At 41.8% G+C, this 23608-nt stretch overlaps 1 protein-coding gene across 1 annotated transcript in view; it reads right to left on the bottom strand.

Moving 5' to 3' along the window:
* The window catches only part of CPLX1 (complexin 1), a 109142-nt gene that overhangs the window by 38856 nt on the left and 46678 nt on the right, over nucleotides 1–23608 (bottom strand). The window contains exon 3 of the mRNA XM_032676048.1: nucleotides 3900–4075. Within this exon, the coding sequence (XP_032531939.1) occupies nucleotides 3900–4075 (176 nt within the window). The remainder of the gene's footprint in view (nucleotides 1–3899; nucleotides 4076–23608) is intronic.

The raw sequence follows: 23608 nt of genomic DNA, 5'->3' as shown, positions 1-23608 counted from the left end.
CCCAAATGAGGAAATTCATTATATTTCCCTCAGAATTTCAACACTATATAGTATATGAGCTTGAAAACACACACTGTAAGGCATGACAGAGATGAAATACTAAGCATCTGCTTATTAAGAAAACAATTGACTTTGTCTTCTGCAATGGGAGAGCTGAGGTTCCTAGAAGCATAAACATATGATCATGCACTGTGCCACAATCTTTACACAGCATCCAACAAAGTCAATTACAACCGTAGAGACAACCTTAATTTTTCCAGCATTTTTAGAATTTTCCATTTGACACCTTTCCATACTTTTCATGCAGATTTCATGCTTCAGTTGAAGGATGGGAATTTCTGTCAATATAACTAAACTTCTGCTTCATATAGAACATGAATCCTTAATAATATAAGCACAAGAATCCTTACTAATATAACTAATTTTCTGCTTTGTAGCACATAAACCAAAACCATGTGCTGTATAGCACATGACCAGCACATAAGGGTGGTCAAAGACACGATGGGCCAGAGACACTTCCCCCTTTTACTCTGAGAACTGAACTACTGAAGAAGTTCATGCTCCATCTCAAGCATGGACTAAATTCAAACCTAAATTCTGTCTTGAAGTCAAGACATCTGGACAGAGGACCACGCTTACATCCTTTTTGGTTTAAACCCATCATTGTGAGGATAGCCCAGACCTCTTGCTACTTTTCAGCATGGGTTCAGCAATGCTGACTGCCTAAACATGTGCGAGGTTTTCAGGAAGCCAGCCTATGGACACTATCTCATTAACAGCCAAGACAGGTAGAGTGTTAATAACAAAGCATGGACTAGGGTTTCCTTGGGACTAGGTTCTGCAACAGTGGTGGAAATAATTAATTATGTAAATAAGTAAGTACAGATTATTACATGAAGAAAATAATTAGCTGAGGTATGCAGGTGTACACAGACACAAACAAGCTCATCTGTTTATAGAAGGCCATATTCCACCCAAGAGCCGTGGAAACAAGAGCTGCTGCAGCATGGCAAGCTGATAGTGCTTGGTATTAGCAAGGTAACAGAGATATTAGCTATCCAGAGCCTCATCTACCAGACACAGGGGCACTGAAGGCCTCTTGCCACTCTTGCCTGTGTTGGTCAAGTGTGGCACCTCTTCCCAGGGACAGCTATAATAGGGCTCAGAAGATCTGTGAGGCATTAATGTTAAGACCAAGAACAGATCAGATCAGAAGGCAAGCTACATACACATCTCTTGGGGTAGGGGGAAGCTGGAGTGTACCCTGGTTATGTTCTTTACATTCTTTCAGTCCATTTTCACTATCAGGTGCCGGACTACACTGGGTAGAAGCTTAGACAACTGGTAGTCTAGTTATTTCAAAATGTCATGTCCAAATATCATTCTTAAAAATTAATTTCCAAATGAGAGTGCAGCATATTTTTTACTGAAAAAAATATCTGATTTCTGCATAATTCATACTATTCTTTCCCTAAGTCATTTCTGTGCCCAGCTGCCATGCTGGGCTAAGGGCATATGCCTCTCAATTTAACAGACTGGATTTAAAACCAGAAGTTAACACAAGCTGTGGCATTTGTCATTATTCCTTTCAAGCTTGCCATAGTTCCCACATTTCCTGAAGCCCTAAACAAGAGAGTGCATTCATCACATTTGTTGGAAAGCCAAGGCAAAACCAACAAACATCATCAGTTTGTCCCTTCTGTCAGCCTCACCCAGAATGTTATTAACTAATTGATGAACATGCGATTTCATGGCTTGTTTCCCCAACATCCTGCAGCTGCACTAAAGGACTAACTTTGTGACTGTGGGTTCATGACCTAGGACATGCACTTTCAATCCTGTATTCTGTGTAAATAATCTGTTCCTACTCATTCACTCGACTTAATTGCTCATTTCTCACTCTTTCTTGTGAGAAATGAGGAAATATCATCATGGAGCTGTCTAAAACTTCAAGTGTCCTGGATTTAATCCATACCTGTTCAAAACAACTTGTGTATGTATACATACTAGACAAAACTTCTGTTTCAGTTTTCTCCTTTTATACATTTTTGCTTTCACTGGAGTTGGCAAAGAAATTAAGGTAATTTCTAAATAATCAAGTAATGAAGGAAATAATCCAGCTATTTCTTTGATTCTTTCAACATTTGTTTTGTATTTCCAACCACCAATCAACAGTACTTGAAGACAGAGCCTTGGATATAATCAAATCCATCTCTTTGTCAGGATGCAGTAATGTCTCTTTCATGAATTCTCAAACATAAAAAAAAAAAAAAGAAAAAGAAAAATACAGCTCCTTTCTACAGCCTTATTCATCTTTTCTGATTCTGCAGAAAAACACCATCATTTTTCAAATGCATGCTACCTGGATCACTCACAGGAGAAAGAAAACCATAGGAAACCAAGCCCCTCTGTTTTCACAATACTGGTGTCCTGCCCAAAGCAGGACCTTCTGATGCTAATCTCAAAGGTAGTCCACCACACCATTAGAAAAGCTGCAGTCCAGAGCCTTGACTGAGGCCAGACAATGTTCCTCCAAGTATTCTTGTTCTCTCTCTCTGCAGACCCAACTCCTTGCCATATTGCTCAAGGATTCAAGGCATTTCCAAGAGACTTTGCCACCCAGTACTCAGGCAATTCGGCAAAGTCTAGATAGCTGCCAGCATCACAGGGAAATACCCACTGGCTGGATGCTTGACTCAAGCTCGGGCTACATCCTACTCATGAATGTGATCACCTTGAAATTATAACAATGTGCATCTCAGACTTTTTAAATGCTTGTACAGCAGTTTGCCCAGCAGTAAGAAAAATGCAACTCCCATCTACCTCTAGGAACACTTCAATGGTCTGGCAGAAGAGATAGTGACCAGTGGAAACAGGGCATTAGCTCATTTGCCTGCAACTCAGAAATTCATTACTTTTTCTTTCACCCTCCTGACGCATGTAATTGTTTAGAACCAGTTCCACCTATAAACATATATTAAACATATGATGCACACATTGATATGCTTATATCAGTATACTAAACTCTCTAGATATATAGTCATTAAATACATTATTGCTGGGGTTGTTCACCCTGCAGAAGAGAAGGCTCTGGGGAAACCTCATTGCAAACTTCAGTACCTTAAGGGGATTTATAAAAAGGGAGGAAATTTTTATACAGGCACGTAGTGACAGGACAAGGGCAATGGTTTTAAACTGAAAGAGGATGGGTTTAGACTAGGTATTAGGAAGAAGCTCTTTCTTCAGAGGTCAGTGAGGCACTGGAACAGGTTGCCCAGGGAAGCTGTGGATGCCCCATCTCTGGAAGTGTTCAAGGTCAGGTCGGATGGGGTCCTGAGCAACCTGATCTAGTGAACGGCATCCCTGCCAATGGCAGAGGGCTTGGAACTAGGTGATCTTTAAAATTCCTTCCAACTCAAACCATTCTATGGTTCTCTGATTATAAAACAACAAATTTTGACCAGGTAGAGCTTCTGCATCTCTCTGTCTTGTAACTAGCACTCTCCTTTAAATAATCATATTATTTATTAGTACCAGGCTCTAAACAAACCTTTCTCTGGCAGAGTCACAGGTAGACAATTTCCTCCAAGTCCTTTCTTTTCTTAGAAGCATAATCCCAAATTCCTTATTTGCAGAACTATTCTCAGTAACTCTTTCCAAGATTCACTATGCCACCAGAGAAATTCATCCCTACTCGGGTTTCCATCATGAGGATTGGGTTGGAAGTTTGGCCCAGTGCAGGCATAAGGAATAGTGCACAAGATTAGAAAGTTCAGTGTGGCAAAGTAATTACCTGGCTCTATTCAGGTGTTCAGGGAACTAGTCATAAATCATCTGAAAACAGCTGTTCTCCACTGGGCATTGATTTGACCAGTGTATGCTGAAAGCCAGACACCTACCTTGTCTCGAATCCCTTGTCTCATAACTTCTCTTTCAGCCTCCATCTTGGCATATTTGGCTTTCCTCTCTTCCTCTTGTTGCCTGAGGGCTTCCTGTCGTTCCTCTTCTTTCTTGGCAGCATCTGGGTCTTTCTCCTCATCTCCACCCAGCATCTTCCCCATGTCTTTGGTAGCCCCTGGAGAAAGCACAAAAGAAAATAAGCCTTGTTAGAAAGCAGTGAAAACCACCATGATGCCAGCTTTCTCCTTCCCCACACTCAGGACCATCTTTCACTCGCTCTGCATCTGGAAAGGTTTCACCTTTCACTGAGGAGGCAGCACACTCTGCCCCGGAGGTAGGAGGTGGGCAAAGCACTCAGCCTGACCAGATGAGTTACCCAGCACTGGCAAGAGAAGCACGGCAGCAAAAGGAAGAGACTACATCTGTAGACTTGCATGATGGCAGCATAGTTGGTTTGCAGTCCTGAAGGGGACAAGCTGCCTACACAATGTTTTCACTTCATCAGTTCAGTCAAGTGGCTGAAGATTGATTTTGAAGGGTCTTTAATGTAATAGGCAGGTAATACCTCCAGAATGAAATGACACCAGGGCTAGGAAAGGAATTTGAAATCTTGATTGCAGGGATGAGTAATCACAGCCTTAATGGTTGTCAGAAATTACACACCCCATGGCAAGTAGGACCACACAGCACTAACAAACATTCAGAGTTGTTGACGAATTCTAGGCTCTTACCGTGTATCAGAAAGAAACAGCATCTCTGCTTGTCTCTTATCTGCCCTTGGACACCATCACCTGTAATGCTTAGTATGTAAGTAAGATCCTGGCTCTGCCTTGTCCTTTTTCTAGCCCTGAATACACATTGGTCCCAAATTTTCAATCTCTGTGTGTTCCTGAGACAGCTTTTTGCTGTTGTACAAAGCCCTTGCACAGTCATTCCTGCATGCACAGACTTCCTGCATGCCCTCCTGTCCCTACAGGGCTGCATAAACCCATTCACCCTGTATTTCAGAGACACTTCTATTAGCAAATCGCTGTCAATCATTCAGCTGGGCAGGAAAGTGGATGCTGGGGAAAGGGGAAAGCATGTACTGTGATACTGCATCATCAGAGCACCAGAGGGGTTGCAGCAGGATCAAGCCTGGTTACATGGATGAAGTAAAGACACATGTCCTTTGGAAGCTGCCTTGTACCTTGCCTGGAGCAGGAAAACACTTCACATCATTTACTAAAATAGTCTTCTTCACCCTGGAAAAACGCTGGAGTTGGCTGGTTAGTTGCAGTCCTTATTTGCTGAGTCAGGACACCTCCAGATTGGCTCGCTGCTGGCTGAGACTTAACTGAATTAATCTCAGACAGCCTTGTTGTAACGCACAGTCACAGGCACATACCTGTATCCATATTTATCATCTCTCGTCTTACAAAGGCTTAGGCTGGAAGGAGACACCATCAAAGTCCTTCCAAATAATTGTTGGTTTGCATTATCACAGGTTTTCACAACCCCTTATGTCTCCCCTATAAATTACCTCTTTGGTGTGTCAACTCTGTTTGGAGGACTGTGTTTGTTTTTGCTTTCCACATCAGTTCTCCGGATAATGATGCCAAAACCTTGGTCCTTAAAGGCAGAAACATCTGCAGCCTGTCAGAATGATTCCTCCTGAATTGCCCCAGTGATCACAGAATCACAGAAGTATTCTGAGTTGGAAGGGACCCACAAGGTGATCATCATTCAGTCCAGCTCTTAAGTCAGTGGCCCATACAGGGATTGAACCCGTAACTTTAGTGTTATTAGCACCAGGCTCTAAACAACTGAGTTATGGTAGTTATCAGATTAACTATTGCCTCTAATAAACACCAAAGAACTTTGTAAGAGGTAAGCAATTCCTTTTTCTCTCCACATTTCTTTTCCAGGTCAGATGTTTTCCCAGAGCTCTAAACTGAAAGCAACCCTGAATCAAAAACAACCCTCCAACCCCCCAAAATGTGACAGAGAAATGTCCCCTTTACATCTCCCACAGAGAAGCATGGGGAAACTGAATTCTAAGCCTCACAAGATCGGGGTGTTATACACAGGGGTTTTTTTGTCAGGTGAGAAATAATAACAACAGCAAACATGACTGTCTCCATTCAGCTAGCTGAACCACAAGCCTGTTGACACTTCCACTGTTGGGAAATCTGTCACTAAAAACAGAAAGACACCCAGGGACCCCAAACAAACCCCACCTGGCATACTCACGGTCCCTATCTACTATCAATGTTCCTCTACTAAAATTTTGCATCCTTCTTTGCAAGGTCAGAGCAGTACAGGAACTCTTGTATATGGAGGGTAAATTTACTCAGACCATCTGGTGATTTCTTTCCTGTAACGCAAGGAAGGCTAACTGAAATTGCAAGAAAGATAAAATTTCATAGCAAATGCAATGCAAATGCAGCCTAGTTGGGTCACACATTCCTACTGCAGGAATCTCTCTAAGCAGCCTTACTGTGTATACATCATTGATCACCAGTGCCACTAACACTGTTAATTTCTGGACCTCCTTGAACAGATTTTTTCCACTGATGATCAGTGGAACTGATTTGGGTGCAATAATCTATCAAGTTTATCTCTTTTTAGCTTCTCTCTACCTAGAGCTTCTCAGACAGTACAATACACTAGTTACTTAGGAAACAGAATTCAGCAGCAGAAAGAGACTATTTTTTCCCTCTAAGCACTAATTCTAGGCTATCATTAAGTTATAATGTCAGCTCAGCTCATCATGTAAGAAACAAAATTGCATAACTTCCTTTTATCTCTTAGGCAAGAAGAAGATTTTAAATACTTTAGCATTGATTTTGCAGTTATTCAGCACACAGGACACTGAGAACAAGAAGAATGCAGTTTCAGGATCCTCACAGGCTCTCTTAATTCACCTCTGATTTCAAAGTCACTTCGTAAATGTGCAAAATGCTGCACTGTGGTATCACTGTTAACTGATTGTAAAGAAGTGTACTATGAGAACAAAAATGTTACACTACATTTCAACTAAGGTCTCTTGTAACTTCTAGTGAAGAAAAGCTTTTTTTCCATCTCATTTGTTCTTCATCCTAAACTTCACACTTTGTTGTAAACATTCTCTGGATATCATCTTCTGTTCTTAGCAGCTCAGCACTGAATGCTCGAGAGAACTGATCTACATTCAACTGAGGTGCTGCTGTTACAGGCACAAGCAGAAGGAAAGAGCAGTTGTTCTGTCCTCAAGCCTACTTTTGAAGCTTTCAGGGAAACAGAGGGGAAGGACACACACACTGAATCTGTTCATATGATAAGCCTAGGTCTTTTTGTCTTCTTTCACATCCCAGCCACGACGTCTACCTTGACATAAAGAGAAAATAGAGACCGCCACAGTAACCACTAGTCAGTGAGGAGTTTCAATCAACATTATTTTTAACATCTCTAGACAAGGCTACAGGAAGAAACCAGAAATGGCTAAAGCTCCAGGACAACACGTGCTGTCACCGTTCTGGCTACAATAAACAGCCCTGTCCACAAAGGATAAAAAACTTCCATAAGGGAAAGCATCCCAGAGGTGGCGTGTTTAGAAGACAAGTGGCACGGCAGTTATTTCAAAGTAATAGTCCTGTCCTTGACCCATATGGGCTAAATAGCTAGACAATCAGGTGTTAAACCAAATACTGTGAGGGTACTCAGATATGAATGGGCTGGTTTGGCTGAGGTAGAGTTAATTTTCTTCACAGTGACTAGTAACAGGCGGTGTTTTGGATATGTGCTGAACACAGTGTTGATGAAATAATTTTTATTACTGCTGAGCAGTGCCTATACAGAGACAAGGCCTTTTCTGCTTTTCATAGTGACACACTGGCAAGGAGGCTGGGGGTGAATTAGAAACTGGGAGGAGACACAGCTGGGACAGCTGACCCCAGCTGACCAAAGGGATATTCCAGACCATATGACATCATGCTCAGTATATAAAGTGGGGGGAAGAAGGAGGAAGGTGGGGCAGGATGTTTGGAGTGATGGTATTTGTCTTTCCAAGTAACCATGGGGCCCTGCTCTCCTGGAGATGGCTGAACACCTGCTGGCCCATGGGAAGCAGTGAATTAATTCCTTGTTTTGCTTTGCTTGAATGTATGGCTTTTGCTTTCCTTATTAAACTGCCTTTATCTCAACCCACACATTTTCTAGCTGGTGGGGGAGTGAGCAAGCAGCTGCATGGTTGCTGGCTGGGTGTTACAACATACGGTTTCATGTGAGTTTTGCTGGTTTAAGTTGTCACCAGCCATCTGAAAAACAGTAATACAGTTTGTCGGGTACATGTGGGAGACATTTCCCAGTGAAATAGCTGAAAAGCAGGTCACCTGTCTGGAAAGCAGTTTTACAATAAAGGCCTTGGGGTCCTGGTGGACAACAAGCTGACCATGAGCCCACAATGTGTCCTTGCAACAGAGAGGGTCAACAGCCTTCTGGGCTGCAGTAGGAGCACTGTTGTCAGAAGGTTGAAGGATCCTTCCCACCTACTCAGCCTTGGTAAGACCAAATTTGGAGTGATGTGTCCAGTTCTGGACTTCAAGATACAAGTGAGATGGACTATTGGAGTGAGAGACCAAAGAAGTGAGACAGCCCTGAAGAGGAGACTCAAGGATCTTGGGTATAAGGAGAGTCTGAGAGAGCTGGGACTGCTTAAGCTGGAGAAGAGATGGTTCAGTGGAGGTCTCAGCAGTATGCACAAACACCCAACGAAAGGGAATGAATAAAGAGGGAGTCAGCCTCTTCTCACTGGTGCCCAGTGACAGAAAGGATCATACGTGCAAACTGAAACACAAGGAATACAACTAAAAAATAAGAAAAGGCAAATTGAGTTGAAGAAAGTGTCTGTGGAGTCTCCATCTGTAGAAATATTTAAAACTTCATAGGTCACAGCCCTGAGCAACCTGCTGTAGGTAACTCTGCTTGAGAATGAGATTGGACTAGATAACCCCTGTAGATGACTGCCAACCTCATATACCGTGTGACCCTGTGAGACCTCTCAAGTAAGTGGTTTAAATGGTATCTGAAAGAGACTGAAGTGAATTTTGCAAGAAAAATGGTGAAGAGCACATACTTAAACAGATCCTGCATCTGAACTGAAGAAAAGTAAATTCTTAAACTGCCTGACCTCTGTTGCAGGAGCACCACCAGCTACGATCTAACCCTTCAATAGCTGACTGACACCAATCCAGCTTTCACAGAGAAAACATAAACTCACAGAATTAACTTGCAGGAGCAGTGTTGACTTTGTTACTTGTTAAAAAAAAATATATCTTCTAAACAGGGCGGGCAAAGTTGCAAAAGTTACAGTATTAGAATTTCTAAGGATGACTTATAGAGAAAAAGATATAACTTAGGCATTCTCAATTAAGCAAGGGATGATGGAAATTTGCACACATTGTTGCTTCAGGTAAGGTAATCAAGTGAAATCAAAAGAATTTCCTTTGCACAAATCTCATTGTAAAAACATAGCACCCCATACCTGTCTTTCAAAATGCTTGTGTATGTGTATGCACAGACCTCAGAGGATGTTGCAGAAGTTCCCACTCTCAATTACAGGTTTCAGAGGAAGCAGTGAGAGGTTTACCCAAACCAGTCATGTACTGAGGAGATCTCAACTTCCATTTCATGACAAACTAGAAACCACCACTGGGCTAATATTGAGAATGACCCTATAGGTGTTTTTTTCCAGGTTGAAGCAGGTACCGCATTTTATAATCAGTTTCTGAAAGATGTCAAACACTCTTGATGGCCTGTCAGTTCTATCTCATTTATATGCATCAGAGTCAGTGTTCTTATCTCTCACTACGCCACGCACATTTGATTTAGTACAGTTAATATCTCTGAGCTGTGAAATGTTCAATTCATTCATTAGCTTGCAAGCCTTCTCTGCTGTTAAAAAAAAAAAAAAAAAGCACACTTCCCAGCTGAAATCATTAACATTCCCTGATGGACCTTCATTCATTCTCTTTCTGCTCTGTGACCTTTCATGAAGCCTAGAAGGAGCATGAACAATTATATTCCAATACGTAAGTGCACTTTATGCCAAATAGCTATTAAAATCATAAGATGACACCTTTTCATGTTGAGAACTACAAGATGGTGGTACACGATGAGATGATTGAGACAAATGTATAATACATATGTGCAAAGACAGAAGCTGGGGGAAGGTTATCGGGCTATCTCTGACCTGAGGTGGGTAAGGCTTTGTGGCAGAGAAAAACCTAGTTTCAGTTCCACACAATAAACACCACTCACATTCTGTATGAGGTCGGTTTCCCCATCATTCTACAACACTCAAAAATCAGTGAAGCCCTTCCGTCACTGTGTGAAGACACACAGGCCCTTAAGATAAGCTATTACTTCAGTCACTCATAAAAGCAATAATCCCATTGATGGAAAATAGATTCTCCAGAAGTGTAGTGAGTTCACCTGACCAGGTCTTACTGAAGATGAAACCACAAAACTGGCTCAAATAACAGAATTTTTCTGCAGTATTTCAAACGTAATTTATATGACAGTGTTCTTACACAAAGCTTTACTTCAGTGTGCATACGTAATTAAGTAGCACACCTGTAATTGCAAATATCTGATGATGCAAAGGTTGTGTAAGCAGGGCCACTGTGTCCGGATCAGCCTGCCCCAAAAACGTGCCTTGAGCTGGGGTCACACCATCAGACAAACCCAGCTCATCACCCTGCTGGCCCAGATCCCTCCAAAGGCAGAAGTTAGGTTTTCTCTCACACATACTTTATGCAGGCATGAAGTATAAACAGGCATAAACAGGTACCTTGAAGGAGCATTCTCCCTTCTCCATCCCACTCTGATGCCTGTGTCCACTGCAGAAGAGTACCAGGTCACGAGTCCTCAAGATCCTGTAGCTGTGTAAGTAGGGGCCTGGAGGAGGCATCTTTGCCCCTGAGACCAAGACACACAGCAGGCATGTTCCTGAGATTCCTTTCACCTAACACCTGCCAGTTAAATCCTGCTACAAGGCAGCAGGAGGGAAAAGCAAAAAGCTGGAAGCAAAAGCAATCACCAGTCTTCAGCACCCAGCACTAAGAGAATATTCCAACAGCTGTGCCCCCACTGGTTACAGGCAGCTTGTACAGGAAGAGAAATCAAAATTATGCGGACGTGGTGGGGAGTGATTCTGGCGCATCAGATTGAGCTGCCAGATGAAGAGTGCAAACCTGACTAGTCTTTTGGAGAAATCATTATTAGTCCAAGATACCTGGAAGGCCACCAAGTCTTCTACTTGTGCTGCAAAGTGTGTGCAATCTTTGTTATGAAAACACCCTGCCTTGCCTTCAGCCATATTGCATTAGTATGTATCAGATGGACTACACAAAAACAGCTAATCATTCACCGTGTGAACTGCTCTTTGAACTGTTATACAAATCTTTTCCCTAAAAAACTAGATGATGCTTTTTACGACTCAGTAATGGATTAAGAGACAGGTCAAGATTAACAGGATTAACAGTGATTCAGATAACAGAAGGTTCTGCTGCTGACTGTGCTCCAGAGCTGCTGTATACACCTTTGAGATGTACTCCCATTCCTCCTTCTTAGTAATTCTGTTGATCTTCACTTTCTGCATTATAAAGCAGGCACTTTTGAGCCAGATCTACACTGGAAGAGTGTAGTCCCATTTTCAGGGGAACACTCCATGCAACCCCACAAGCAGAAACAACTTCCTGTGTAACGTGAATGCAGTTCCTGTTCTGATAAACAATGACTGGCAAATGCTTGTCTTGTCCTCCTGACCCCTATGACCCAGCAAGGATGCAGCTATATATAACCTCTGCAGAAGTTCCCTTCCTAGTCCATGGAGATCTACTCCAGCTACTCACAGAGCTTGGGATAGGATTCTTCAGGCCAAGTTAAAGCACCTAATTTAAGAGGAGAATTTTCCTCTGGACTTGCTGGCCTGATTATATCAGGTATCTACTGATGGAGAAGAAAACCTAGGTCCTTGTTCACGTGAGCCCAACTGCACTGCAGCATCCTGGCACTAGTCACATGCAGCTTGTAGTTCCAACAGAAGAAAAGAACATGAAAGCATATCTGCTTGCCACAGTATTTATTTGCCTGGAATTTATGATTGTTCCAGTCCCACTTCCCTGCTTCACAGAAATTATTCACTTCAGCACACAGAGAACAGCTGAATAATAAATTGCTAACTGTTCGAATTTCTGCTGCTCTAACAGATTTCCTAAATTAATCCTAGTGACACATTCCAGACCTTCTCTGTTGCCTTGGAACATGACAGTCTTCCCCATGGTTTATGGCTGACAAGGATGACAAGTCTACCCAGAAAGCCCAGAAACATCAGCCTGTCAGACAATCCTGCTGATTGGAATCGCCCCATTGTTTTAAAGAAAAGCTAACAGAGACTGGAACAAGACACTACAACAGTAACTTTGGTGACGTGTTTATGATTGTTTCTCAATTGGCAGCAGGCTCAAACCTATCTAAAGACAGCTGTGAGAGCAAAGAAGTCAGGAGAACATGACTTCTACCTCTGGTGGGAAGCAAGTCACCTGTATCTGCTGCCATGGAGGGGCATTAAATGCTGCTCTCTATGTGGACTTCTGCCTCAAATTTCTCATCTTATATCTGGGCTGGAGGTGGACTAGATGATCTTTCAAAGGCCTCTTCCAACAAACTACTCTGTGACTCCTTATCAGATATCTTCAAAACATTATGCTAGCACCAAAGCCAGATTAATTTGTTAAATAGTACTAAAAGCAAGAAAACTTTTTTTTTCATTTAAAAAAAAAAAACCCTAATACCAAACAAAAACCAGAAGCCCTTCCGCTTATTTTCTTAGTGTACTTCAAGAAATGTGGATGCTTGGTAACAGCAGCACCTGTGCTGGGGTGCTTCTTGGTAGCTAAAGTGATTTCAATGGGATGGTACTATACCAGACAAAGAAAAATGCTCATTGGAATGTACTTTTACTCAAATTAGGTGCTTGTAAACCTCATCTTCCTGAAAACAATCAAGTTATACATGAAGAAAGGTAGAAATTTTAACATATTTTCTGTCAATGACTTGTCATGTTTTCTCAAGCCTGAGTGTCAGTAGGCAGGTTGTGAGTAGGGGAGACAGGGTTTTCATGAGAAGCTATGGAACTTCCATAGTCAAGAAATACCAGTGATTACAGATACACCACACCCAGTAAAAACTCTTTAAATTTGGTTTGCTCTCAGCAGTTTCTTCATACACCCACAGACAGAAACATAACATATACACTCTCACTCACACACAAACATTGTATCTGCTAGCCAGACTAGCTCTCTCTCTTCTCTCTGCAGCTTGGATTATTTCAATTCCATGTGGGAGTTCCATCTAGGATGCAGCACTGGTGGAAGAGACAAATCTATCTGGAAGAAAAAATTCAGACAGTAAAAGGCAAAGTCTGCCTCCAGGACATGTGGAACAGAAGATATCAAAAGCCATTACCTTCCCTTAATTAAAAAAAAAAAAAAAAAATACAACCACTTCTGAGATGACTGCTTCTGAAATCATCCATGTCATAACCTCCACAGGCTTATTAACAGGTTTGACATCATATAACATCATTTGAGGATTCTTTGTCAATGCCTGGAAAGTACAAACCCATACCCCTGCAGAACAGGCACAGTGTAATTTGCAGTGTCTTTGGAATGGAGGTGCAAATGAAGACTTCAAGGCTGCAAGGCTGAAGCAGTGGCAGAGGAGTGTGGTTTTGGCTTACATGAGAGGTGCCTCAAAGCCCTGCACGTGCACTGGGTGAATTCTCACCCAGGAGTCTCTGTGTCACGTGCTGCAGAGAGTCAGGCCATTCCCTCCTCTGAAGGCACTTGACAAGGCAGTCCTGCCTGCATCCCTCCCGAAGCTATGACTTGGCTGACCATGCCCTGCCATGCATTCCTGGGCTTGCCCACCACTGTGGCTCTCAAGGGTGCTACTATCAGGCTGTGCTCTACTGGCAAAGAAGCCCTGCAGCTGCTACCAGACAATTCTTATCTCCTACTTCCCCCAGGCTTTGATTCACACACAAGTTAAACAGCGCAGTCTCCCTTCTCTCCCACCACATACACACACATCCCCGTAGACTTCACAGCCTTTCCACTGGAGCAACAGTGAAATTTTAGGACAAGGCTTTCCTGAAATGAGTTGACAACATGCTTGCTACCAGCAGGCAAGCTTAAGAATGCAGCACTGAGTATCCAAATCTGCTGAAACAGATCTGCAATGGATAGATGTGCTTTTCTGTTTCTGTAATTTAGAGCTAATAGCAACTGTAGACAGAATCAGATCATGGAAGAATTAGCACATTCTGCCCAGTGCTTTCTAAATGCTGTTGCCTGTCCAATGGCCTTGGGTCTGGTTGCTAGTATGGACCTCAGCAAAATGGTTGCCTGGCTTTTTCAATTATTCCATTGAAAATTAGTAGTCCAGTAAGTGAATTATTTTCAGAAAGCTGCAAAAATTAAAAAAGTATCCAAAAGTTGAAGAAGCAGTGCTAGAGCAGTTGGTCCCTTGTAAGTCCAAAGCTTTCAAGAGATCTGAGATGTCAAAATTCTGCTATGAGAAGCAAATGACTGAAGTCACTTTCAGTCCAAGACACATGCATTTATTTGTAAAAAAGTAATAAGAAAAATCACAATGGCAAAGCAGTCATTATTGTATTACATTGTTTTGTATTCTAGGAGACTGGAAATGCAAACAGAAAGCTGAAAATATATTTTAAAAATAGAGAAAAAATAAAACAAGAGACAATTCTTTTAATGTCTAACTTATCGGAAAGGTTTGCTGAACTGCTGTTCATACTTCAAGTCTGATAATTAGGTAAGATGTGTGAGATTATTTTCAAAACCATCATAGTTTGGTTATTCTGTGATTGTCCATCACCTAGAAACCTTACAATCCTTATCCTGGAAAGAAGCAGATTCAGTATGAAATGTCTGACCTGCAAGTCCTTTGAAGTCTGTATCCATAAACTTTCAGTTTGTGAAGTTACCTTCACAACCATGTAGAATCTGTGTGTCAGAATGGAACATGAGTGACAGAATCTGAATCCATAAGCCCCCTTACTCAGTAAACACAACTCCTATATTTGCCCATTGGCTATTGTCTCTTTTCAGATACACCACACTGGTTTAGCCTTTAGTGTTGATTAACACAACTCTGAACTCCCCATCATTATCTTCCCTTCTTCCAAAGTGGCTTCACACTTTTTCCACTGCCTGGAAACACTTTTCAAGAATCTCATTACACAGTCTGCAACTCAGACCTTTAAGCACCTCAACAAAAATCTGCGTCATAGACAGTGAGCAGTAAATCTCATCTGACATCCAGAAAAACCATCTCTCAGGACTAAGAAAGTCCATTTCCTTCAAATACCTGAAAAAAACCAAGAAGTATCTTCTATTCCCAAATCAATGCATGTATCGTTTCTGTTGCACTTGTTCCTACCCTGGAGATAAGCCTTCCCTTTCACCCCAATGTTCGTGATTCCGGGTCCTGCAAGACCCCTGTGGGTAACAACCTCAAAACAAAAGCTGGTCTTTCTTATTACATGGACAAAAACAGATTTGTAACACAGTTCCTAATGTAGGCTTTATCACTTTTTGACAAATTCGAGGCCACTGACATTATCTGACATTACTGAAGTTTGTACTTCAGCTTTACTCTAAGTGTCTCTTTCATATCCTGGTGTCTTGTTCAGTTTCCATAACTGAGAGATGTGTGAGAGATGCACAGTCCCATTTGAATATGCAGATCTCAGTATAAATGTTCTTAAAGGAAGGAAAGTAAATTTTCTTGCAGAATTTTATGGTAATTTACTTCAGGAGACAAAAGCCCCACTGTGCTGTTGAACGCTCAGGGAGCAAAGACCTTTTGCAAGTCACCTTGTAGCTTTGATTGAACAAGATGTGCTTGTTCTATTTTCAGTCTTCCATCAGTAGCTCTTTCTCTCGCCCTTTTTAATATATAGGCCATGCCTTCTATTGATCCATGCACTTTTCAGCATGGTATGGAGTTGCTTCAGTGTATAGAATTACTCAGAAAAGCTCAAGGGATCAGGAGATAATTGAGCAAGAAAAATAACTGATGTAATTTCTGTACTTTTTACTTTTTATTTCAGGAGAGTCAAAAGAAAATTGAAGGGCATGAAACACTCTTGAACCAGAAGAAAATGTTTTTTGAAAACTTTCCTATAGAAGAATTTAAAATGCTGCCTCATTTGAGACTTTACATCCTCATTTAGGGATGAAAGATGAGGAAAACAGGTTTTTAATGGTTTCCAACTATATTAACCTCAACTCACAGAAATATTACATAAGTGAAAGAGACAAAAATGCAGTCCTAAAGCAAAAAAATATTTTTACAAACGCCTATCTAGTGAAAAAGACAATGAAGCTGTTGTGTAAGACTGTTGCTCTGACTCCTTGAATTCATCTTGATTTACATGTGAAAAGTTTACTATGTAAGCAACACAGCCTCATTCACCCTGCATTCATTACTTGTATGAACATGGCCTTATCTTGTGCTCTAGTGGAACTATTGCAAATTATGGTCAGCATTGCTCAGGCACCAACTATAGCCCAAGTAAACTTTTTTTTTTTTCCTTTTAGGAACTGCTGTCTATTGTTGTAAGTCTACTAAGTCTGTTCTCCAGACACACCTTGTCCCTCTTGCTGTCCTGCATAATGGAAGGTACAGTAGCAGGGTACAAATCAGTCCTCCACAAGTCTTTACATGCCATAGCCACATCCGTTGCCTTATCTGAGCAACAGAAATGTCAGGGTTTGAAATAGGGGACAGCCATGACTCTGAGGGGAGAGCCATACCCAAAAACTTGACACTACACTATGGTATAGTTTTGCCCTGGGCAGGGAGTATAGCATATGGTTCTAAATACTCTAGGATCAAATCCAGCACAATCAGCAGGGATTACATCCTGCTCTTCTATAAGCATTTTAAGGTAAGGGCAGGGGTATGCCTCGTAGTCATGAAGAAAGGACCACCATACTCACTTGGTGTATAAAAAGAGTACTTCATAATCTGAGATGCCAATATCATGTGAAAAAGCTGCATTTTTTTTCTTTGTGTGGTAAATAGATATTCTATGCAGCCACAGTCTTTTCATTGGACCCTTGTACTCACAGATTCACACCTGAATCATTATCAAACAAATTGTTTCACAAGTGTGCAATAGTTCAGTGGTTTGTAAGCAGCTTAATGCTGTCATGGAAGCATCACAAGGAGGTCTACTACCTAGAGGAAAGATGACTAGCAAATCCTCCTATTCCATTTTTTTCACAGTCCATCCCCTAGGGACTATGCTGAATATAAATACGACTTACTATGTCATTACTGCCAAAATGCAACCAGAAAAAGTGTAAAGCAGACTTAAGAATGGACTAACTGGAAGATAACATGAGACTTTGGCAATAGCTGACTCCGAATGGAAAATTCCACAGCTCTGAGCTTGGTCTTTCTGTCACCTGTCCTCTAGACTCAGGGAGAATCCACACACAGCACGTTAACTACACTGACCTCTCCTTGCTGTGAGCCCAAGCACTGCAGTATTTGCATTAGGTAAGAGGAGACAATACTTTGTCAAATGTCAGGACAGTATTTTTGGTGGCCACTCCTGTATCTGACCTAGATGTGTGCTCATAATAGTAGGTGATGCGTTTTAATGAATCTAAGAGGTATTCAAGGTAGGGCCTCTAACACACTCTTTTCCAGTCTCTTGGTCATGTTAGCAGTGCTGCTGAACCAAGGCATTCCCAGCCAGCTGGGAGCCCACTGGCCACCCAAGACTTCCAGGAGAGAGCAAAGTAATTCCTGAGCATCTCAACACAACGGTGGCTATCTACAAAAAGTCAGCAGCATCCAGAGTCAGAGTGTTTATTGTACACTACTAGTGCTGTCTCTCCCTACTCCAGGACAAGAGAGAAAATTACAGGCTTTTTAATACCTACTTTCTATGATACAGTGTGGAATCACTGTCCCCTAAAAACCTGCCATCCATGGTTCTATTACATCACTGCTATTCCCCACGCCCACAAGCCCTGAGACTCAAGGGAGCTCAATGACCAAATATAAAGCTTTCATCATGAAAGCTGAGACCCCAGGGCCTTCAAGCTTCTTGGATGAGCTAACACTTCAAAAAGATACTGGCGCTAACTCCACTGTCACCAATGCAGTAAAGCCACATTTCCAAAGTGAAACTCAGCTGACAAGCACAATACATCATTTGCTGTGAGGAAACTAGTTCACGGTAATTTTTTTGTACCCTTAGTACTAGCTCTGGAATCAAAGGTCACTGGAGCAAGGCTGATATGACAGCATGGTTGGAATCCCTTCAAGATTGCAGCTTGCTTGCTGTTTAAAACATAATCCAGTGTGTTGGCTGCTGTACTTCCTGACATGTAATGCTGTAGTCATACACATAGACATATGCAGAGGAAAGGAGGGAAAAGCTTTACAAAGAGAAACAAATACTGGTCCCTCCAACAGCCATCGAAATATATTTAGGATCCCCATTTACAACCCAGAACTGCAGGCCTAAGGAGGGATATCAAAAGGACAGGTTTTCAGCATTAGATGTTCAACAAATGCTCTCCAGAAGAATCAGGAGGAGGGACTGTTATTTTCGATTCATCTGCAAGCACACCTGCAACTGGATTCAATCTCATTTTTGCAGACAGATGGGCTGCAACTCCAAGATGCTGCCCATTTTTTTCCTGTGAAAAGCTGAGAGCTCACCATTCACTCTATGATTGGGAAAAATTATTTTAAAAAATATTTAAAGATAATATATTCTCAGCTATAGGAAGTAAACATCTTTTAAATTAAGTCAAAAGAAAGACTCTAATCAAAGTTTAGAAAGATCTTCTAGCTATGGAAAACGTTTATCATTCTTCACTAACAACAATAGCCTGAAGTGGTAACCTAAGAGAAGCACAGTGCATTTTTTCGTGTGTGTTTATGCAGCCAGCATCTGTCATGAATAGGTGCATGTTCACATAAATGTGTAATTTAGACTCCTTTTGCACTACGGGAAAGGTCTCTGCAGCTTGTCAAGGTAAGTGAGATGACACAAAAGTAAGTTATCAAGAATGACAGGTATGGGACAGCCTGGCTGTGAAAACTTTTCACTTGGAGTGAAACTTTTCAGTTAGTGAAAAAGACACTTTGCTGGAGCTCTTCAGAATTGGAAATGACTGAGAGAAAAGACTCTTCACTGTCTTTTTAAATAAAGGAGATAAGCAGGACCTCAGGAGGAAGCAAATTTCAAACAGTTAATCTGAGGAAAACTCTGAAGAAACAGAAGAACGTGGTTGTTCTTAAAGCAAGTAACTAACCTGTGAAAGTCCTTGCCTATGAATTTTCATGGCATGGAGGGAAGAATAGAGAAGCTCAAGAAGAAAAAAGAGGGCTGCTAAATATAAAAAAACTACTTTCTGTTCAAGAAGTTCCTGAACCAGCATGGTTGGAAGCTGGGAGAACATTTTGGGAAGCAGCATTCTAAACTTCCTCTATACTTATAGCCTTCACTCAGAGCAGCAGGATGGGGAACTCAAGTGACCCATGCTTTGATCCTGTTGCACTACTGTTCCAGCCTAGATTAGGATTAAGGCAAAATTGGAATTTACATCTACAGGTTATCTGTTTTCAGGCTAGGGGCAAGGGGATGAATGGCAATTGTGGCCTCTGTGATAAGAGTCCTGAAAAAAAGAAAGAAAAAGAAAAAAAAAAAAAAAGAAAAATAAGATGTTAGAAATTCTATTACAATTTCTGGAAGCTGAGGCACATCATCTTCTCTCATGTCACATCAAAACATGATTTTTTTTTGTTGCCGCTTATTCCCCTAAGTGAAAGCAGCCTGTGGGTGTTTGTGTGAATATTTTTACAATGTTACTACATGACATGGATAATTTCTTTGGTGTTTTAAGAGGGCTGTTACCATTAGAACACTTAGACATTCCAAGTCTGTTTTACAAGCAAGATCCTTTAGTAAGTAAAATGAGATTTCACTAAATATAACATACTTGATTCTGTTTCTTTCATAGATGGGAAAAAAATTCCTTCGCGCCACAGGAATGGGTTCTGTCAAGGGAAGGATGTCTCATCTCATGCTGACATCACTTTCACAGATGAACTGAGTACTGAGACACTAAAATTGAACTAGCCCTTCTTGTCCTTCAAATGCACTCAATTCCATTGGGATGATTTTGTGCATCCAGTTCAGGAAGCAACTGCAACCAACAGTAAGGATGCAAAATGTGAGGAAGATGTATTGACACAGCTGAGATGGATCCCATCTTATGATGAGAATAACCTTCCAGCTTCCCTTTTTTCTACTTCACGTAAGTGAACAACGTGTGGATGAGAAATGAGCCTAAACTATGTAATAGTCACATAACCATCAGTGAAGGAGAAAAACAGAGCTAGACTGAAAATGTTATTGTCCTTTAACAGGTGGAATATGTCTGTGGATGGGTTTTTGAGTTTAAGAACATAAGCATACTGCTCAAAGTCATCAGCTCTTTGGTTACAGACATTCAAATTAAACATTTGGTTATTTATTTCACCTAGTAATTCAAGTGTACAAGTAACACAGGCACTCAGGAGAGGTGTCTGGGAGATAATATCCCCCATACCAAATAGAGCCATTTTACAAGTTCATATCATTTTGTTTTGCCTTGGGAGTTAACACATTGACTTTCTCTGCTACATGACAAATGTGCTTCTACCAAACAAGAAGCTTTCAAATAACTAGATCAACAAGATGTCCAGGATTGCTTCAGGCTTTTGGAATTCAACCCACAGACTAGCACTGTTCTTCAGTGTAAAACTGAAGGTCACAATAGAAATTAAGTAGAAATTAAGTATGCCATCAAAATTTGTAGCAGACAAGGAGATCATTCCAAGCCAGTCATCCCCCTCTTTGTTTATCCATAAAAAGAGACTTACACTTGAACAGAAAAAAGGTCAGTTGCATTACAACTCCATTCTTTTGCAGGACCATAAATATATCTTCTTTAATCCCAGGAAGTCCAGAAGTTTGAAAACAGTTCCATTAAAAAAAAACCTCATCATGTAAGCCTACCATTTCAACGGACTACATTTTACTTCACCAGTATTTTTCCATTAGCAGTTGTCAAACTTCAGCTGTGAGGGTTCATTTGTGATGTACAGTGTGCTGTCTATATGAAATACAGCAAGCAATAATCCTTTATCTCCCCATCTGCTCAGTGACAGAATTACAGGGCGCCCCACTGGTCATGCTTTGTCAAACACTGACACAAGTACTTCTGATTTGAATTGCAAATTTTGTGGAGCTATTTATCTAATACAAACTCTCTTCAAAGAGGTGTTTGTGGTTAGTAGTCTCTTCCTTGAAGAGGGAAGAAGGGAAATGTGCATACTCAGGAATTTTATATTTTCTATTTTATTTAGGCATTCCCTTATGTCTCTGTGCATGAGAGTGACATTTGACTGCTGATCATACTTTTGTACTGAATGCTGCACTGCAGCGTAGCTGAGATATATGGATGCAGAAACACTTGCCATGACAGAGCCTGATGCCCAAAACCTTCATTTTTGAAGGGGGGGGCAGAGGGGAACAGGTAAAGAGTCTCCTGCCAGACTAAAAATTTCTTTGTTATTCATCAAATTATACACACTAATTGAGATTTTGCCTGCAGTCACAGAGTTGGATTAAGCATTTCCATCCTCTCAATTCATTCCTCTTACTCCATTTTTACACTGTAATCCCAAATGTCCCCGTTCAAATCTTTGCAGATCTTCCCTGAAAATGCGAGGCTACCATAGGCTGCCTGATCAGGGGCAGCCTGTTGACAAAGCCTGCTTGCTTTAGATACAGGGGAGCATCATGCTTGCAAGCTCTTATCCTGATGGGGGATTTCAACCACCCAGTCATCTGCTGGGAAAGCTGGCTGTGAACAGTCCAGAAGACTCCTGGAGTGTGTAGAGGACAACTTGCTGGTCCAGGCATTAGGCAAGCTAACCAGAGGTGAGATGTTACTGGACCTGGTGCTCACCAAAGCTCATTAAAGGGGTTAAGGTTGGAAACAGACTGGGCTGTAGCGACCCTGGTTTAGTTCAGGATCCCAAGGAACGTGAGCCTGGCAAAGAGCTAAGTCAGGACTCCGAACTTTGGAAAATGTTTAAAGAGCTAGTGGATGAGATCCCCTGGGAAACTGTCCCTAAGAACAGAGGAGCTGACTAGAGCTGGCAACTCTTTAAAGCCACTTTTCCTAGAGCACAAGAGCTCTCCATCCTGATGCACAGAAACTTGAGCAGGCAGGGCCAGCTGGAAACACACATGGCTGAGCAAGGATTTACTTCTCAGACTGAGAAATAAGAAGGAAATGTACAGCCAGTGGAAGCAGGGACATGGGGAGAGTATAGGGATACAGCTGAAATGTGCAGAGATGAGGTTAAGAAAGCCAAGGCATTACTGGAACAGGATTTGGCAATAGACATGAAGAATAACAAGAAGGGATTCTATAAGTGTATAGGTCAGAAAAGAAAGACAAAGGAGAATGTACCCCCACTGATAAGCAAGAAAGGTGAATTGGTGGCCACTGATCTGGAGAAGGCTCAGGTAGTCAGTGAGTTCTTTCCCACAGTCTTCACTGGCAGTCAGGCTTCTCACTTTCCTCAAGTCCTTGATCCTCTGAGTGGATGTTGGGGAAATGAAGTTCCTCCCACCATAAGTGAAGAGTAGATTCAGGATCACATGATGAAGCGGAACAGCTACAAGTCTAGAGAATCTCCTCACATGTACAAGGGAACTGGCTGCTGCTGCCAAGCCACACTACATTGTATTTGACAAGTCATGGTGATCAGGCAAAGCCCCTAGTGACTGGAAAAAGGGAAACACCTTCCATTTTTAAAAAGGGGAGACAAGAAAATCCAGGGAACTACAGACCAGTCAGCCTCACCTATGTGCCAGGGAAGATCATGGAGCAGATCCTCCTTGAAGATATGCTAAGGCACATAAAAGACAAGAAAGTGATCCTGACAGCCAGCATAGCTTTACTGTGAGAAAATCATGCCTAACCAATCTGGTAGCCTTCTATGATGGAATTATGGCAACAGCTGGCAAGGAAAGAACCTACTCAGACCTCTGTAAGGCCTTGATATGATCCCACATGACATCCATACCTCTAATTTAGAGAGATATGGATTTGATTTCTTATCCGCTACCCAGTGGATAATACTGACCGGAAGGATGCAGCCAGAGAGTTGTGGTCAGTGGCTCTTTATCCAGGTGGAAGCTGCTGACAAGTTGTGTCCCTCAGGGCTCTGTCTTGGGACTGGTGCTCTTCAGTGTCTTCATCAATGACACAGATGATGGGACCGAGAGCACCCTTAGCAAGTGTGCAGGTGACACAAAGCTGAGCAGTGCAGCTGACACAACGGAAGGAGGGAATGCCATCCAGAGGGACTGGACAAACTTGGAAAGTGGGCCCACAAGAATTTCATGAAGTTCAACAAGCCCAAGTGCCAGGTGCAGCACTTGGGTCAGGGAAATCCCAGATGTGAGCACAGACTGGGAGAACAAGTTATTGAGAGCAGCCCTGAGGAGAAGGATTGGCGGGTTCTCATTGATGAAAAGCTGGACATGAGCCAACACTGTGTGCTCTGT

Source organism: Chiroxiphia lanceolata, chromosome Z (assembly GCF_009829145.1).
Source record: "Chiroxiphia lanceolata isolate bChiLan1 chromosome Z, bChiLan1.pri, whole genome shotgun sequence".
NCBI lineage: Eukaryota > Metazoa > Chordata > Aves > Passeriformes > Pipridae > Chiroxiphia > Chiroxiphia lanceolata.
This window is presented reverse-complemented; position numbering and strand designations above follow the sequence as displayed.